Source organism: Prionailurus viverrinus, chromosome D2, assembly GCF_022837055.1.
Source record: "Prionailurus viverrinus isolate Anna chromosome D2, UM_Priviv_1.0, whole genome shotgun sequence".
NCBI classification, from domain to species: domain Eukaryota; kingdom Metazoa; phylum Chordata; class Mammalia; order Carnivora; family Felidae; genus Prionailurus; species Prionailurus viverrinus.
The window spans coordinates 40,574,870-40,594,693 of NC_062571.1; the positions used below are offsets into that span (position 1 = coordinate 40,574,870).

Consider the following 19,824-nt stretch of genomic DNA (forward strand, 5'->3'; position numbering starts at 1 on the left):
TGTTTACTGGCCACTTGGATTTCTGCTGGGGATTGTCTGTTCCTGTCTTCTGTCCATTTTCTACTTAGACATCTCCTTTCTTACTGATGTGTCAATTCTTCCAGCAACAGAATCGCTCTTTAGTTATGTCCATCCTGCCCCTCAGGTCTTCTATGGAAATTTTTATTTAAATGGGCATTCTTTTCATTTCCAGGTTCTTTAATTTTGAAAAAAATATAGCCCATTCTTATCTCATGGATGATTTATGCTCTTATGTTCTCCTGAGGAGATTAATACCCATCCCTTAAAGGCTCCTTCCGTTTGTTTTATAAACTTGACCTTCTCTTCAATGTCCATTCTGTTGTTGAGTTTGGCATCTTTCTTTTACAGGTGTGATTTTTCCTTAAATATTCATAGATTTTGAGCTATGAGGTGGTGTCTGAACTTGAAATTTCCTGTTTATCCATCAATGGATGTAGTCCCTATTTCCCAAATCTGTTCTCTCCGTGCTGTAAGGGTTGGAGTTGATAGTGAGTAGCTAGCTCATCTTTTGGGCATGGGAGTGTAGGAGCTTTGGTGGTCTCTCCTCACTTCTGATCTGCCCAAGGCAAAGACCTTTGCTGTATGGGGTTCCCCAGCCCCTGCCCTACGTTATCTCCTCCGACACTCTCATCCTGTGGGTCTTTTGGTTTTTCAGTACTCTTTAACATTTAGCTTTGTGGATGGCCTTCCTTCTTATTTTCCCGTGTTGGATTTCTTTCCATTTTCCCAGTATGGATTTACTTCTTTTTAAAAGCAGATTTTTTTCCCCTGTCATTTCTATAAATTTGAGTGAGGAGAAGGCAGATACATATTCATAGACTTTCTACCTTGAACTGGTCTCTCTCTGGCGGATGTTTATTTCCCTTACTTGATTATAAGTGCGCTTTCCTTTTTGTTTTCCCTTTTAGGAGGAAATTATCACTGTTTCAGGGGGAGAGCTGCTGCAGGAACCCTGTGGACAGAGGGACAGCCCGCCAGACTACCATCTGTTGTTTGAATGATTTTTTTTCCCCCTTACCAATTGGACTTCTTTGGGCATCCAGTTTTTGAACTCAAGAATTTCCCAGCTCAAATCCTTCCTTATGGCCTTCTGGAATATCCACCACCATCCAGTGGATTAAGTAGATTAGTATGCCTCAAGGGATATGAAATATATGGCGTATGTGCTATCGGTCCCTGTCCCGATGCCCAGGACAGAAATTGCAAATAGCTGCTGCAACTCTTTCACGAAGAGTTTAGTTATGACTTCAGAAGAGAAGCCTATCTGCCCTAAATCGAGCTCCTAGAGCACATGGACCATGTTTTAATAATCGAAAATAATTCCAGTGCCGAACTCCGATTTTAACATATGGTAGGCATTCGATAAATATTTGTTTGAATGAATGCAGTTCTTCTGAAAGTTTTCCAACACTAATCAGCAGTCGTTTCTAGTAAGTTATTTCCTACCTGTTCCATTTATAAAGTCATGGAGAGGATGGAAGAAACGTTGCAAAGAATTTATATGGAAAATAGAGATGCTGCGTCTTTAATGGTGTATGTTATTGCCCTCATTGATTTTACCGTTGGAATTACCCAAGGCTTCTGAGACCCCGCTTCCAGAATAGGTGATGGATGCTGCCCTGCCTTCCTTATTTGCCACCCCTGCTTGGTCTTGGAAGCATATCTTGACCCTGGTTTTACAATATTGAGGCAGTGGTTTCATGCAGTCCCAATAAATGTGCGCAAAACCTGGGGTGAATTATAAATCCAAAAAAGCCTTTGCTCTCTAGGATTTACCCCTCTTTATGCAGGTTATTCAAATGATTACTTCTGCCTTTACGGTCCTTTGGACGCTGATCCTTGTGTTCACTTACTCTGGCTATGTTTTTCATATCAACAGGATTCTTCCTGTGACCCCTGAATAACTCTCAGGGGCAGTGTCTTTGCCCACACTCTGCCTTCACGTTTATGGACATATGCGTAGAGACAGCATGTTGTGATGGGAATATTATAGTGGCATCAAGCAGACTTGCATTCAACTCCCCACCCTGGACCTTACTAGTATTGTAATGCTAGAAGCCCCGTATTTGGTGGGAGTGGGAGGATGGATGGACTTTGTGCCTTGTCGGTGGACGGGCATACGTTACTTGATGGTCACGTCACACATATCCTATGTCACGCACCTCTCACATCATGCGTCTCTTCCGTCACGTTATCTCTTACGCTCCATTTCCTCTCTTGCCTCTTCTACTCTTCACATCCTTGGCTGCTTATTATGCCCTGGTCACCATCACTGTAATCAGTTCTGCGTGGACTCTGTTTTTCACCACTGGGCCCATCAGCTTCATTTGAGATAAGCCAACGCCACCTGGCCCCACGTGGGGCTCTGGGCCTCTCATCCCCTATGGCTGCAGACGCAGAAGACACCAGAAAACCAGCAGGAGCAGGGCAGTTAACTCCCCATGCGGTGAAGCTTGCATCAATGGGAGACAGCAGCTTGAGGATTAGTTCTTCTGTCTTCCTCCTCCGGGTGGGCTGTTTGGACTGGCAGCTCTTCCTATGACCTCTGGGAAAACAGTCCTGCAAGACGGAGCAACTAGTCCCGATGGAACCAAGGAGCGGCCGGATGAGGCCCACCCCCTCCTGTGTGGCCCCCCTCCTTCCCCGCCTCGCTCTCCTGCTCCCCCCCAGGATGGCACTCTTGAGCTGAATGACACCACAGAGGCATTTGCCGCAGGCTCTGCCTCTTAGGGAAAGCCAGGGAAGGCCCCATCGTACAGATAGATGTGTTCGATACTGTCAGCTTTGCAACCTGGCACCCTTCTGCCGTCTCACAGGGCCCCTGAATGAATAAAACCAAGGGAAGGCAGGAAGCCGGCTTCCTGAATACGGAAGTGCTTTAAAACTATTACCGATTATGGTTCGATTCTCTTCTGTTAGACGTCGAGTGGCCTCAGACGAGCTGAATTTTAGTTTTGGCCATGCTACTTACAGACTATGTGACTTTGTTCAAGTCAGTTAACCCCATGAAAGCTTCTCAGTATACTGAGAAGAGAGCTTTTTGTGTGGCCGTCACTGGTTTTTTTGGAGGGTCAGTTACATGAGCAGTAGGAAAGCTTCATCTAAATGGAAGGCATTGCTAATAACAACCCCACTAACAGCAACAATTATTCTGGGCTCAGCAGCGATGTGTCAGGGGAACATGGTGTTGATTTTCAAGGTGTTAGAGGAAGCTTCTTATTCCAAGAACTAGCAGCAGCTCTGAAAGCAGACCAAGGGTTGAGAACCTGAACCCCTGAGCTGTTGTTTCTGTCGCTCCTAATTAATATGTGAGAGACAACAGCTGGGTTTTCCATGCCTAACACATTTATTTCATTCTGTTTGGGGCCGGCACTTTCTGCACATCTCATATATTTTAGGTTTTACCTGGCCTTAAAATAAATTCCTCGTAAGTTGTCCTGCAAATGAAATTACTGTCTGGAAAACTGCAATTTCATCTTGAGAGTTTTATTATGCTAATAAATGTCAGGATTCTCAAATAAAGGGATTGGCTTTTTTTTTTTTTTTCCCCTCCCCGAGCCCTGCAAATATAATGAAAAACAGTCAGTCAGCTACAAGATTTCGCAGAGAGAAAATTTACAGTCTGGAACTAGAAAGAGAAGTTGTAAAAAACACTAGGCAACTTATCGGAAGATAAACATCGACGAATGGAAGGGTGACTTGGGGTCCCGGTCAGGGAGAGCCCTACGTGGCTGAGCTGGGGAGCTGGACACCTGGGGTGCAGGGGTCTGGGGAGCATAGGCCGCAAGCGGCTTCTGGGAGTGGGAATGGAGCCCTGGACATGAAGACCCGGGTGCCTGGGGAGTGCGGCCCTTTTTTATACCCTTGAACCCTTCCTTAGCCTGAGGACCAGATCTGGAGCCAGAAAGACCTCTGTTCGGTGACCCTAGACAAGTGTTTCCAATTCTCTGGGCCATCGTTTCCTCTGTGAAATGGGGTAAACCGTGACTGTCTCAGATGGTGGCCTGTGAAAATGTAGTCGACCCTTGAATAATGTGGGGGTGAGGGGTACCGGCCCCCCACATGCTCAAAAATCCACATATAGCTTTTGAGTAACCTCAAACTTAACTACTAATAGCCTGTTGTTGACAGAAGCCTTACCAATAACATAAACGGCCAATGAAACACCTACTTTTTTATATGTATCATATACTGTATTTTTTACAATAAAGAACCTAGAGAAAAGAAAATGTTATTAAGAAAATCATACTGGGGGCACCTGGATGGTTCAGTTGGTTGAGTGTCTGACTCTTGATTTTGGCTCAGGTCATGATCCTAGGGTCGTGGGATTGAGTCCTATGTCGAGCTCTGTGCTGAGCATGGAACCTGCTTGAGGTTTTCTCTCTCTCTCTCTCTCTCTCTCTCTCTCTCTCTCTCTCTCTCTCCCCCTCTCCCTTTGGCCCTTTCCCATGCTCATGCTCCTCCTCCATCTCTAAAATAAAAAAGATAATAAAAAAATAGAAAAAGAAGAAAATCATACTGAAGAGAAAATACATTTAGAGCACTGTATTTATTGGGGGGAAAACCACGTATAAGTGTACCCGTGTAGTTCAAACCCATGTGGTTCAAGCATCAACTGTCACATGATGTGAGATTTCGTAATAGTAATGACAAATTCTGTTTCAGCTGTGTGTGTGTGTGTGTGTGTGTGTGTGTGTGTGTGTGTACTCACAATCATGCTGAGGCAGACAATGCTATCATCTCCACCTTTCGCATGGGGAAATTGAAGCACAGAGAAGTTTAGGACCTCCCCAGCGTTACCTGTCTGGGAATTCGTATTTTAGAGCTGGGATTTGCCAACCTGGCTTCAGAGTCCGCGTAGACCTTAAACCAGTGCTTCTCAAACTCGGGTGTGCAAATCAGACACAAAGGGATGTTCTTAAAATGCAGATTCTCCTTGCGTGCATCTGGGGTGGGGCTTGAAGTTCTGTATTTCTAATGAGCCCTTGGGTGCTGCTGATGTTGCTGAACTGTCTGCCACACTTTGAGAAACCAGCTTTGAAAGCAGGGCTTTGCAAACCATTGCTACAGGCCAAATTTGGCCTGAGGCCCTATGTTTCTACAGCCTAAGTAAGAGCCAAGAGTGGTTTGTACATTTTCAAGTGGTTGGAAAAAAAGTTAAAAAGAAGAATAACATTTTATGACCTGTGAAAATTTTATTACATTCAAATTTCAGCACTCATAAAGAAAGTTTTATTGGAAGAGAGCCACGCTCATTTGTTGACATCGTGTCTTTGGCTGTGGAGGGCCTGGAAAGCCTGAAATAGTTACCGTCTGGCCCTTTACAGAGAATGCTTGCTGACCCTGGCTTTAAATTACGTGCATATGTCACAAATTATTTTGCTCTCTTGGTCTGCTTTATCTAAATCTACTCTTAGGAGCGATTCTCACACTATATTTATACCCTGAACAAAATGTGTTACATTTTCCGACAGCGTTCCTATTTTATTTATTTATTTTTTTTTTAAAAATTTTTTTTTTCAACGTTTATTTATTTTTGGGACAGAGAGAGACAGAGCATGAACGGGGGAGGGGCAGAGAGAGAGGGAGACACAGAATCGGAAACAGGCTCCAGGCTCTGAGCCATCAGCCCAGAGCCCGACGCGGGGCTCGAACTCACGGACGGCGAGATCGTGACCTGGCTGAAGTCGCAGCGTTCCTATTTTAAATACAATACATGTCACCCCCTCTCTGGTAACCAGAAAGGAGGCTCATTTCTTTGACAAAGGGTTTTAACCAAATGTAAGCCAGTAACTATCACGGTTATATAGATGCTTCACGTGGACATTGAATCATTTGCCTCTAAATTTATCACCCTTTCTTACACTTAACTGTGCCTATGTCTGTTTTGCCCTTCTGTCTGTGCGGTCGCCGAGGTCCGACAATGTCATATTTACTGGTGTGTTTTATCATGCGTGGCACAGTGGATGTTGTTGGGTTGTGTTTGTTATAGATTCGGGACAAATGGACTATGCAGATCTCAAAGCCTTGCTTTACCCTTGACAGGAGCCCCATAGTCGAAAATCACAGGCTGAGCTAAATGATGGCTGCCTTGGGTTGGAATCTCAAATCCACTACTTTGAGTTGTCTAGAGGAATGAACCAACCAACCAATGAGACTGAAAAGGTCAGAGACAGCCCATCTAATAGCTAGGGTGGGATGGGCGAACTGAGAATTAAAACAGAAATTGCATCTTGGCAAAGCTGTTCTGTGACTTGCCAAACGTAGACTGAACTCAGCCACAGCAGGCCAGAGAACTGCCTGAGCCCAATCTCTTTTAGCTTGTTTGTGCAGACTCGTGTGTTCTCACAGGACGTCGGATGAGCTGATCTAGCGGTCACTCTGCGTGACTTTTTTTTATTATGGTAAAATATACGTAACATAAAATTTACCATTTGAATGCACTCGGCACCCTGCCCGTGCACGGAACACTTCATCTTGTAAAACTGGCGCTCGGTACCCATTAAACAATAACTCCCCATTCTCCCCTCCCTCTGGCCCCTGGGAATCAGCCTTCTACTTTCTGTCTGTTTTAATTGGATAACTCTAGGTAGCTTATATAAGTGGAATCATTCTGTATTTGGCTTTTTGTCACTTGGCATGATTCCTCCAAGGTTCGTCCGTGTTGTAGCATGTGTAAGTATTGTCTTCCTTTTGAAGGCTGAGTAGTATCCCCTTGTATGTATGTACCACGTTGTGCTTATCCGTTCATCCATCCGTGGACGTTTGGGCTGCTTCTGCCTTTTGGCCACTGTGAAAATCATCCTGCTAGGAAAACTCCCTGGTTTACAGATTCTGACCAATCCCTACCGTTCCCAATCTCAATAAGAAACCTTGCCTAACTCCCGCCTTACGAGAAGTTCATGATTCCTCTGGTCTATGCTCTTTCTTGTCGCAATAAGCTAATAAACCTAACTTGGGTTACACGTATGCTCTAGGTGGGCTTTAGCTGGTGGGCTTTAAAACGATGATATCTGTGAAGCATGGGGTCCATGAGAAGCACTTAATAAGAGCTGAATGTCTTCTCCCCCTTGACCACGCTAAGAGCACCTGTGCAAGTCCGTGTCATGAGTCGCAGTGTGTGCACTTACACCCTCGTCTCAGAGAATGAGCTTCTGGACTGGCTGGGCTACGAGCTCATCCCCCAGAAGACTGTGTAAAGCGGTCTTTGCAGAGCCAGAGGCAGACTCAAAAATGGTGCGCCAGCTGCTCTTCTGAAGGGAAATTTCTTATCCCAGAGGCCCAGTGTTCAGAGGGACCCCCTCAAGGGAGGCTGAAGGAGGAGGCCTCAGGAACACCTGCGTCCTGTAGAATGGGGGGGGGGCAGTGGAGCTTGTTTACGGTGGACCCTTAACCCATTTGCTAAGGGGCTTCTACCCTCCATGGACACCTATCCTGCCCACCCCCCCCCCCCCCCCCCCCCCCCGCCTCCTCTGCAGACAGAAGGAGACAGCAGAGGATAGTGGGAAGAGTAATTCTTTGGGGCTATCAATATAAACCTGAATTTAAATGGCAGAAGAATAGAAGAGGCTGCCAGGGGGCACCTGGGTGGCTCAGTTGGTTAAGCGTCTGACTCTTGATTTTGGCTCAGGTCATGATTTCACTATAGTTGTGAGATCGAGCCCTGCAATGGGTGTGGAGCCTACTTAAGATTCTTTCTCTCCCTTTGCCCCTCCTCAATCATGTGTGCGTGTTCATGCATGTGCTCTTTCTCTCAAATAAAGAGAGGAGAGGAGAGGGGAAGGGGAAGGGGAAGGGGAAGGGGAAGGGGAAGGGGAAGGGGAAGGGGAAGGGGAAGGGGAAGGAGAAGGAGAAGGAGAAGGAGAAGGAGAAGGAGAAGGAGAAGGAGAAGGAGAAAGAGAAGAAGAGGCTCCCAGGAAGAGGAAACAAGTGTCATAAGCAAAGGTTCGGAGGCATGAAGGTGCATAAGTGTCTGTGCATGTGTGTTTGAGGGTCAAAAGCCTTAAATATGATCCAAGGGGGTCATTCAGACCCAAACATGGGCCGTGTGTGTGTGTGTGTGTGTGTGTGTGTGTGTGTGTCTGTGAGAACGAAGACCTGAGGGTCGCTCTCTAGGATACTATTCTCTACTCCTCCCTTATCATACCAACTAAACGTTTGCATGACCAAATTCATCACTGGGGATGCATTCTGCCCAGATTCTCCACCGTTGGCCAAGTGCCTTGGACACTTCTGCAAGCCTATGGGGCAACAGCAATTTGTGCATATAACTTGGGTGTTGACCAAAAATTCAGCATAGCCTTCCATAACTTGGTTTGTTCCTTATACGTCTTTTCCTGAATCCTTTAATCAATATTGCTTTAATCAGTATTGCTGACTACCTTTTATGTCCTCTGCTGGAACGTCTCTGGGCAATTTCTCTTTTATTCTCACATCGTCATGGATTTTTGGTGGGTTTTCCATTTGTTTTTTTCTGACTGGCTGTCATTATTGCCTTTCATTTCACCATTTTCTGATGGTTCTTTCTGCCCTGGGCAGCTGCCAGGCAATTCGGTGAGAGGAGGGAACCCACCCCCTTATATGTGGCCTGGGTATTCTTTGCAGTGTCATGTTTCTACTGGGTTGTTTGTTGTTGAACAGAACTGTAGAAATTTCTTTGCGATAATCAAACCTCCCGCCTCATTTTTGGTTTCTAAGGATTTATGAAAAGTATGACACACATATAAGCCGATAAAACAAACAGCCAAAATATTACAATGAAACACAGAAATTAGTATTCTAATAAATAACTACATCCATAAAAAACATCTGTGAGCTAGTAGCCCAAAGTCTGACTCTAGCACACTGTTTTAGGAACAAATCTGACACCTCCCCAAGTCTGCCTAACAAAACATCGTTTTCCATTAACAGCTTAGCAATTTGTTCAAGAGGCATGGAATCCCTGAACAAATGGGCCATCGGGAAACTAATTAATGACGCTCTGCATTAGACACGTTCTTAACCTTAAAAAGCAGACGCTAACTCATAGTTGAAACAGAAACACAAAATCATTTTAGGAACAACTTAGCTTTTATTACTTAGTGCATACCAAGGGAGGAATACTTTGTGTTAAAAGCACTTACCTGACACACCTATAAAACAATAGAGCCCGGGCTGGTAGGTGTACCACACATGGCCCTTAAAGAGAAACTGTCAGTATTCACAATAGAGATTTATGTTCTCAATTAAGCAATTCAATTATTGGTTTAAGGGAGGTACCATTTTTCCCAGCAATTTAAAAAGCCCTGAGCACTAATTTTTTAGCCAATTGTACTGAAAAGTACGATGGTGGCTCAAAAAGGAGAAAAAGTTAGAGATACATTTCATGGGCTCTTACAAGCTTTTTCTTGTGTCCCTGTTACTTCTTCAGATAGAATCATTTTTCAATACCATTGAATATGTATTCTGTCTTTTGCCAGACATCTGAGAGTGGCCAGAAGCAGACCTAGGGGCTGTTGGTGTCTATATTAGTCAGATCCCTTAATAGGAAAGAAGAGGGAGCCCAATACAGGGCCATCTGATGAGGCTTCATTCCCAAAGGTGGGGGTGTAGGGGAGCCAACTGGAAAGTGCAGTGACCTATGGCTTAGTAGCTTCCCAGCTGTCTCCCTCCCTAGCTCACCCCCAATGACAAGGGAGGAAGCAGGTGCCATATGAGGAAGGAGATCCACATGCAGGTGACCGGAGACAGAGCTGGCCTCAGGTGACCTTGCAGGCAGGTCCCTGGGGCAATAAATAAATACCCTGACCTCACCCTCCTCCTTCCTTCTAATCTCTGCAGCGTGCCCCAGTGGCTGCACCACCTAAAGCCAGAGGGTCCGAAACTCTGGGTAAAATCTACCCAGGTCAGTCTCCAAGGTAGAGGGGGCCAAAGGTGTATCTGGGGGGCAAAGTTAGTCTGATGGCGTCCCAGCATTCTTTGCCAACCTTGAGTCCTCTCATACATCCAGAGCTATATCTCTGCCTGCTTTCCTGTTCCATCCACCCCTGTCACCTTTCCAGTCCCCCTCGGAAAGTCTGTGAATGGGCCTCTTCATCTTGCTTTGAAGGCAGACACCATTATCTCATTACCTAACTTCCAGCTTTTCAACTTGGCTCTAGTGTTTTGGTGCCTGCCACCACCACCAGGTGACGCTCACCTTTCCCTCCTTACCTGAGGAGACAGACAACATGGCAGTGGTCACTGGACCCCAGGATGGCAGACTGCCTCATCCTCTATACTCTGATGTGCCCATTTTGATGGATTTTCTATTTAGTTTCATGTTTAGCAAGGAACCCATTCTTGGGATATTTCAGTCCTGACTGTGACTGTTTGATCCTTTTGTGGGTCTCCAAAGACAAAGTAACCATGGGAGATTTGTGAGGGTCATCAGAGAAACACACAACTGGAGTCAGTACACTCTGAGCATCTCTGGAGGCTCAGGGCTCCCGCACAGGTCCCTCAAGCCCCTACTGCTGGAGGAACATGAAGCCTGGGTCCCGCCCCTCAGGAAGCTCTGTCCAGGGTCTCCACGAAGTAGTTCTACAGTGTTGGCAGGATGAGGGGGTGGCCATTCAAAATGGCTGTTGTCATTTTCTCACTGGTTCATCTGAGCATGGGATGAACCACTCGTGTGATTTCTAGCAAATTAGGAGGAAGAAGTGAAATTCAACTATAGTTGAGACTTCTGGCTGAGTCTGATATGGCCATATTTGAAATTTGGCCACAACAGGAGGACAGAAAACACACTAGCAGTGAGGGGAAAGACCCGCAATTGTCTGCTTCTGTCTGTCCAGCCAGTAAATTGTCTAGACACAGGATCACATACCGGGCATGAACAGGAAGATCTAAAGTAGTTTCCAGTGGTACATGAGAATAATCCAGGCATCTTTCAAACTAACAAACAAATGAGCAAGCAATGCCTGCCCTAGTTATGTGGACACTGTTGGTCTGAGCTGGGGTCTCTGTATCAATATATTTGAAGGAAATGGGGGACTCTGTGTGTCAGAGGCTAAATTTGCCCTCTGTGGGGCACAGGATAGTGTGGACATACTGCGTTTGTGGGGACGATGACATTTATAACCTTCATAACTTCAGGTAACTGTGCAAGAAATGAACCTTTAATTTTCTGTAATTAAAACTAATTAATGTCAAATTCTCATTCTGCTGAAATAAACTTGGTTATTTCAGGTTAAACTCAAGTCAATTCACAATCCCGTCTTCTTCCCTGCATGGATTTAAAGCACTGGGGGCGGGGGGTTTGTGACTACTCCTAGGTGGGATGGGGCTGGCTAGGGGTCTTCCTTTCAGGAACTGCTCTTTCCGAGTCAACGTCCACTGGATGTAGCCCTATGTGATGTTGGGGTCTGTCCTGCTTTCCTGCTGCGTGTTGGTGGACGTTCCCATCTTGTTCCCAGCCATGACATTCACACTGCCACTACTGATAGTCCTGGTCTGGCTTCAAAGCCCCAGTAGGTCCACCCTCTGTGAAAGGCACGCAGGGAAAGATCTGTCTGCTTTCTGAGCTCTCTCTATCCAGATGTGTGGAGACTGTGCAACCTCCTGGGACTATCCTTCTAGGTACATTCATATATATATTTAAATAGAAACATCACTTTTATTGACAAGTTAGGGCCACAGATAAGACAGTCCCAAGACAAATACACACACACACACACACACACACGGATGTATATCTATCTGCAGGGTTTGTCTTTGGAGAAATGAACCTGAAGTTACAGTTCAGTCCAAAGACTACTGCAGATTTTCCGCTTGCTCAGGGGAGGTCAGTCTTTTGTTCTATTTAGGCCTTCAACTGATTGGATGAGGCCCACCCTCAATACAGAAAGCAATCTGCTTTATTCAAAGTCCACTCATTTAAATATTAATCTCATCCAAAAACACCCTCACAGAAAGATCCAGAGTAGTCTTTGGTGACATATCTGGCACTGTGGCTCAGCCAGATGACATACAAATAACCATCACAGTGGCCCTTAACTCTAGAAGCCAATGGTGATGTTAAAAAGCATTGACTTCCTGATGACAAGACTTGGGCCATGGTGTCCCTAAGGAGGGCCTTACTTGGTGGTCCCCTCTCTTGCTGTTCTGCCACACCTATGCCTCAGACTAGGAGGACCCAGCTCTCTCTAGCCTCCCAGATCAAAGCCTTTGGTAAATCGCTCCCTGCTGCTTCTTCAACCTAAAATGGGAGAGAGAGATTGCCCCCAGGCTCTGCTCTTTCTCTGAGGTTGCCAATTCAAAGGCATAGGATTAAAAATAGCCCTCTTTCCAGAGTCAGCCTGGATGAATTCCTCGGGGGGCTCTCCCGTGAAAGCACATCTGTCAGGGGCTTATGAGCCTGTCCAGTCCTGCCTTCCACTTGCTAGCAGGTGAAGAGAAGTGACCTGCTGTAGCAAATCTCCCGTGTCCTTTGGGTATTTGATGTGACTTCTGGAAGCCATCTGCATCAGCTCCAGCTTCTATCCTCCTCCGAAGAGGATGGATAGTTGTAGACTGGCTGTGTCTGAGAACTCCATATGCTTGTTCACCTTCTACAGACAAATGCGCACTCCACACTGGATCCTTTCTAATGGCAGGGGTCCTTTCACCTTGGAAACTCCAAGAGTTTTTTTTCCTTTGGCAGAGACAGTGTGGTCAGGACTTGCACGAGAATGAAGGGAGTGTAAATCCAGGTTGGAATCCCTGACCTGCACTTGCTTGCCTCCGGTCGGGTCTGTGCTCATCTCTGTTGCTTCATTTTGCATCCCAGCAGCAAATGTGCCGATTATAGCCAGCATTTATTCACTTTTTGACATTTCCAGGATGCCTGCTAAGCTCCTGCCCTATGTGGGGTGCTGGGAACGTAGGGACAAATCAGCCACAGGCAGTGCTTTCAAGGGGGCTCCCAGTCCAGTGGGCCCCTTGGAGCGGAGAGTGGCAGAGCTCTCTCCCACCTCCTTGGACCCCACTTTACCATCGCTGCTGTCAACATCATGTTTTTAATAGCTTGTGTCTGCTGCTCTTCTCAAAGGACTCTACTAGGGTGACTGGAGCCACTTTGCAAGGATGTGCCTTGGGGTTTACATTAATTTCCCTCTCCCACCCTGGCTGCCACTAATCAATGCCTGTTGGGCATGAAGTGTGGGAGCCCAGCCCCTTGTCTGGGGGTGGGACACTTCTGAGATGCAGATGACCCTCGTGAATTCCCGAGGGGTCAGCCCGAAGCCACCCTCTGCTTCACTTCCGTCTGAGATCTCCTCCTGGCTCAGCTTCCTCCGCTTCCTGTCCTGTCCTCCCTTCTCCCCACACCGATCTTCCCCCAGGAATTGCCTTCATAAGTCCCTGCTATGTGATTCCTCTTCTGAAGGTCTGCTTTGGGGGGAGTGTATCCTAAGTCACAGCAACCTAGTCAGAAAAATACAGAACCATATGATTAAGCTTAAGGGGTGCTGGGAACACAGGTCAGGGACTGTGGGTGAGTGAATGTGTGCGTGTGACACACACAGAAAAGCGTGTCTGGGGAGTTTTGGTGCCACAGGGATGCTCGTGTAGAGTCGCCGTGTCTATTCTGTTTCTGGATGCCTGGCATCTGAGCCCTTTACCTGAGTGAGTCTGGCTGGAATGCAGGCTGTGTGGCCCACCACGGAAGTTGAAAAGCCCAATTTTCCCATTCTCTGCCCCTCCTTATAAGAAGGGCAAAGTCCCCCAGACTTGCCCATTTGGACAGATCGGTCTGAACTTGGCATTGCAGCTGCTGAGTCACATTTCTTATTGGACTGGTGATGGTGGCAGTGTGGGGGCAGTCAGCCCGCGGCAGGTGGTGATGGTGAGGCCCACACCTATGGCTTCTGGTGCTTGGCAGTGGAGGGGTTGGCCCTGAACTGTTTTGCACTGCGGTCTTGGCCGCGGTTCTGACTGTGATTTTCCATCATTCCCAACCACCTGCCTAGGCTTCTCAGTGATGCTGGGAGCTCCTCTGGCAGGCTGCTTTAGTGCTGAAGTCACCTGGAGGCAGATTCTCTTGTAGCCAAGAGGCCTGACTGGCCTTGGGTCAAAAGTCTGGGGAGGATGGAGGGAAAGGGCAAGGGGAGGGGGCATGTGAAAAACCACGGAGGTGGAAGGGGCACCAGGAGCTACAGAAGTTTGACATTTATTGGATACAGAGTCAGGGATGAGCTGGAGAGGCCAGAGCAGAAGGATCTCATGGGTTCTGCGATGGAGATGGGCCTATGTTTCTGTTGCTTTTTCTTCCAGATGTAACCCAGATGGGGAGATGGGCCTTCGATGCTCAGTAACTGAAACTCTTTGGCCATAAGATAAATTGTAGTATATTTTATTTTCAAATGAACGTTTCTGTAACATCTCCTGCCTCTAACTTCCTGGAACCTGGGACCCAGAACTAACCACGAAGAAAGGGTCCTGGTTTTTCTGGAATTCCAACCCCTCTGACACAAGAGGAGCCAAGGCAGTGGGGATGGTCCTTTTCAAAGCAGTTCCCATTCTGTGTCTAACTTATGCGTTCTGTTTATCAACTCCTTACAGGTAAGAAAACTGAGGCTCATGTGACTTAAAGGTTGTTTGAGGTGACCCAATGACAGAACATTGATGCTGGTATGTGAACCCAGACCTTCTAGCTCCATAGCTTTGAGTCTTTCCCTCTGGGCTCACTGAAGATTTTATTTGCAGGTCACGTTTCAGTGTCTGCCTGGAGCACAGGTGAAATACGTCTCACTTCCAGTGTGGCGATGAGGCATCAATCTTATTTCTTCTGTGTCTTTCCAGTTTGGATGTGAGAGAAGATGTACATTCATCAGGGACGCCTAAGACCCCTGTTAAGAATTCAGCTCTAACTGAACAAAAGCCTCGGGGTTCAGTTATAGGTGGATCTCGCCTTGGCAATGAGGGGGCTAATAAATGACTCTGACGTCCATAAGTGTGAGACGCTATGATTTCCATGTTTGTGTAAATCAAAGCCTTTTACTAGTATCCACGAGCAGTGAGCTGCTGAGGACATGAGCCTATTGGGAGAAAATTCGCATAGTGGTGCTGGTAATGCTCACCTTTCACTGCATGCCCATTACACACTGGAGACCATCCTAGGTACTCATATATGGTATCCACACAATCCAGGCAAAATGCAGTGAAGAAGGTATGGACACGCCCATTTTACAACAGGGACTTCAAGGTTCAAGACGGTTAAGTCGTTTGTCTGAGATCACACAGCTGGTAAGTGGGAAAATTGGGGTTCAGACGATTCCATCTGACTCCAAAGTTTATGCACTTCCGTCTACAATCTTGCTACTCAGAGTGTGGTCCTTGAGCCAGCAATCGTATCACTGGTGACCTTGTTAGTGATGCAGGGTCCCAGGCTCCGCCTGGAGCCCAGCTAATCAAAATTCGCATTTCCACAAGATCCCCAGGTGAACAGGTCTGTTCACCTTAAATTTCTTAAAAAGGTTCTTTTAATGTTTGATGAGAGAGACAGAGAGACAGAGCATGAGTGGGGGTGGGGCAGAGAGAGGAGGAGACACAGAATCTGAAGCAGGCTCCAGGCTCTGAGCTGTCAGCACAGAGCCCGACGCGGGGCTCAAACCCACGAGCCACCAGATCACCATCTGGGCCAAAGACGGATGCTTAACTGACTGAGCCACCCAGGTGCCCCACGTTCACATTAAATTTCAAGGCACTGCTCTGGACTAGGCTACCTGGGTTTCATCCTTTCAGGATCTCGTGGATGGAATTCTGATGGCCATAGTTTCAATTGAACATGAACAGAACAATGTCTCATGGAATATTTCATTTCCCCTCTATGTGGACGGTTGTTTCACTTTGGCCCCATAGCTTATGTATAGGTTTCCAACCGCTGGCGATGGGCGGGCACTAATAGGGAGGGCGGGCAGGACTGTGATACTTTGTTTGTCCAGCAGGGGCATCTGCTGCATCTGCCGACCTCTCTAGCTGCAGACCCCCCAACATGGTGAGTGTAGTGAGTGGAGCAGACCACGCCTAGGTGAAAAAGTCTTGCCGTCTGCTTTCTTGGACTGGGGCCCATGATTCCGCAGTGCTGTGGCGCAGAAGTGCAGGGGGCTTTGTCAGTGTGTGTGTTTCTGAGTAAGCTATGCTACAAACCCCCTTGGAAGAGCCTGCACACTTCTCTGCAAGTTGCAAGCCAGCAAGCACATGGAGGCGGGAGCTTGTGGTCAAGGGCAAGGGGCCTGGGTTCTAACTCTACCTCTGCCGCGACCTCAGTGTGATTTTGGTTCCTGGTTCTTTTCTCCACCTTAGTTTCCCCAGCTGTCTGAGACTAAGGTGCAGGACTAAGGATGAAGGTCTTTTCAAGCTATAACAGTCTATGAAGTCATAATTACAATGCCCTGGGAGAACACATTGTCTATTTAAAGGATTTTTTTGTTAAATGAAACTGTGCAAAGCTAATTATCACTCCTTAATTCATTTATTTTATAGCTTTCCTGTTTTTTTTCCTGCCTTTTTTTTTTCCGGTACAAAAGTGAATATTTAAAGTGTGAAAAGAAATCCCAACAAAACACAAATTTGAATAAGTTGCCAAACACCACAAACATCTTCAAATCCAAGGTGGAATAATGTTTGCTAAACAAGTGCCTACCACCCGTCTAGAGTACTTACATCTTCCTACCTTTTTCTTGGCTTCATATTCTTTGATCATCTTGCCCCAGAACTGTCATTTTCCATGCAAAGAATTAAAAGGATAATCTCCTGTTTCTTCTAACAAAGTTGATCAAAATTTAAGGCGTATTCTTGAGATTTGGGACGTATATGTACCACGTGACTTCAGACACACACATACATACTCATTTGTTTATAGCCTTGCTACAGGATTGTGCTTTTCAAATAGGAAGTCTGAAAAAAATTGTATTTCACTCAATTTTCATCAACACCGAGAAGGTATAGGGTACACTTATAACTCTATACACTGCATCCTTGAGTATGTTTTTGAAAGGAGAGCACTTCCATTTTGGCTAAACGGCAGTGAGAATTCTGGCTTCCACTGTCAATTGTACACATATGATGGCTTGAGAACTTTCTCACAGATTGACTTCTGGCTCAGTAAACAGCAGACCATGTTTCTCCTTCTCTGTTCTCCATTTATTTCTGGGGCCAGGTGCAGCAGGACGTGTTCACTGGGTAATAGAACTGGTGGTCCTATACCTTCATGAGAGGATGTAGATATGTCATCATGTAGAGCATTCTGGAAGCCATTCCTGCACTCTTGCCTTCTTCAGAGATCTGGGCAGAATTTGGGCTGAGATTCCATCATTGCTGCTGAGGGAAGTTCACCTCAGGGGGCAATGTAGGCCACTGGCTATGGTTGAGCCGGGCTTTGATCTTCCTCAGGGAAGGTGCCAGTGGAAGATGGGGCCACCGGAAAAGCTTCTTCTAATGCTTTAATTTCACCTCCTCTGAGCAATTTCCCTCAATGCCATTTCCCTCCTATATGATGTGTCCTTTCTTTCCATTAACTATTTTTCTCACCATATGCCCAAAGCCTGAAACTGTGGGTGGACTTGGGATGGAAATAGTTGCACCCTACTTTCCCTCTCGCTCCAAACCACAACTTGAAGGGTGAGTAAAAAAGGAAGCAAGGGGCACCTGGGTGGCTCAGTCAGTTAGGGATCCGACTTTGGCTCAGGTCATGATCTTGTGGTTCATGGGTTCAAGCCCATTGTCGGGCTCTGTGCTGGCAGCTCAGAGCCTGGAGCCTGCTGCGGACTCTGTGTCTCCCCCTCTCTCTGCCCCTCCCCTGCCCACGCTCTGTCTCTTTCTCTTTCAAAAATAAATAAAAACAGGGGCACCTGGGTGGCGCAGTTGGTTAAGCGTCCGACTTCAGCCGGGTCACGATCTTGCGGTCCGTGAGTTCAAGCCCCATGTCAGGCTCTGGGCTGATGGCTCAGAGCCTGGAGCCTGTTTCCGATTCTGTGTCTCCCTCTCTCTCTGCCCCTCCCCCATTCATGCTCTGTCTCTCTCTGTCCCAAAAATAAATAAACGTTGAAAAAAAAATTAAAAAAAAATAAATAAAAACATTAAAATTTAAAAAAAAATAAAAGGAAGCTAATGTTTTGGATGTTCTGTGCCTTTAGAGAACATTTTCCAGTCAGGTCTCCTGCTTCTCACCTGTGCTGGTAATTCTTTGCCTTTTTTTTTTTTTTAAATTAAGCCTCATATGAGGATGTAGTAAGCCAAATTCAGAATGAGAGAAATCCTATAGGACAAATGACCTGACTTCTTCAAAAAAGAAATGGCATAAAAAAGGGGGGGCGGGGCAGTAAGTTGTAGATGAGAAGAAACTTAAGAGACAGATCAACCCAATGTAATGTGTGGACACTGTTTGAATCCCGAGCTGAACAGATTGCCTATAAAAAGGATGTCTGTGAAAGATGTGGGATGTTTAAACATGGTCTAGAAATCAGCTGATGCTAAGAAATTTTTGTTGATTTGGCCAGATGTGCTGTGCTGATAGTTTGTTTGTTTATTTATTTATTTATTTATTTATTTATTTATTTATTTATTTTCCCCCCTGTTATTGGTTTCTTTTTATTGAATTAATTTTATTTTTTTTAAATTTAGATCCAAATTAGTTAGCAAATAGTGCAACAATGATTTCAGGAGTAGATTCCTTAATGCCCCTTACCCATTTAGCCCATCCCCCTTCCCACACCCCTCTAGTAACCCTCTGTTTGTTCTCCATATTTGTGAGTCTATTATGCTTTGTTCCCCTCCCTGTTTTTATATTATTTTTGTTTCCCTTCCCTTATGTTCATCTGTTTTGTCTCTTAAAGTCCTCATATGAGTGAAGTCATACGATATTTGTCTTTCTCTGACTAATTTCACTTAGCATAATACCCTCCAGTTCTACCCATGTAGTTGCAAATGGCAAGATTTCATTCTTTTTGATTGCCAAGTAATACTCCATTGTATATATATACCACATCTTTATCCATTCATCCATCAGTGGACATTTGGGCTCTTTCCATACTTTGGCTATTGTTGATAGTGCTGCTATAAACATGGGGGTGCATGTGTCCCTTTGAAACAGCGCACCTGTATCCCTTGGATAAATACCCAGTAGTGCAATTACTGGGTCATAGGGTAGATCTATTTTTAATTTTTTGAGGAACCTCCATACTGTTCTCCAGAGTGGCTGCACCAGCTTGCATTCCCACCAATGCAAAAGAGATCCTCTTTCTCTGCATCCTCACCAACATCTGTTGTTGCCTGAGTTGTTCATGTTAGCCATTCTGACAGGTGTGAGGTGGTATCTCATTGTGGTTTTGATTTGTATTTCCCTGATGATGAGTGATGTTGAGCATTTTTTCATGTGTCGATTGGCCATCTGGATGTCTTCTTTGGAGAAGTGTCTATTCATGTCTTTTGCCCATTTCTTCACTGGATTATTTGTTCTTTGGGTGTTGAGTTTGATAAGTTCTTTATAGATTTTGGATACTAACCCTTTATCTGATATGTCATTTGCAAATATCTTCTCCCATTCTGTCGGTTGCCTTTTAGTTTTGCTGATTGTTTCCTTTGCTGTGCAGAAGCTTTTTATTTTGATGAGGTCCCAGTAGTTCATTTTTGCTTTTGTTTCCCTTGCCTCCGGAGACATGTTGAGTAAGAAGTTGCTGCGGCCAAGATCAAAGAGGTTTTTGCCTGCTTTCTCCTTGAGAATTTTGATGGCTTCCTGTCTTAAATTTAGGTCTTTCATCCATTTTGAGTTTATTTTTGTGTATGGTGCAAGAAAGTGGTCCAGGT

The 19,824-nt window shown here is 45.8% G+C and overlaps 1 protein-coding gene across 3 annotated transcripts in view; it reads left to right on the top strand.

Moving 5' to 3' along the window:
* Window positions 1-4,182, top strand: part of SH2D4B (SH2 domain containing 4B) — a 92,428-nt gene extending 88,246 nt beyond the window's left edge. For all 3 annotated transcript variants that reach the window (XM_047826292.1, XM_047826293.1, XM_047826291.1), the window contains one exon: window positions 930-4,182. In XM_047826292.1, the coding sequence (XP_047682248.1) occupies window positions 930-1,022 (93 nt within the window). In that variant the 3' untranslated portion in view covers window positions 1,023-4,182. The remainder of the gene's footprint in view (window positions 1-929) is intronic.
* The last annotated feature ends 15,642 nt before the right edge of the window (window positions 4,183-19,824 follow it).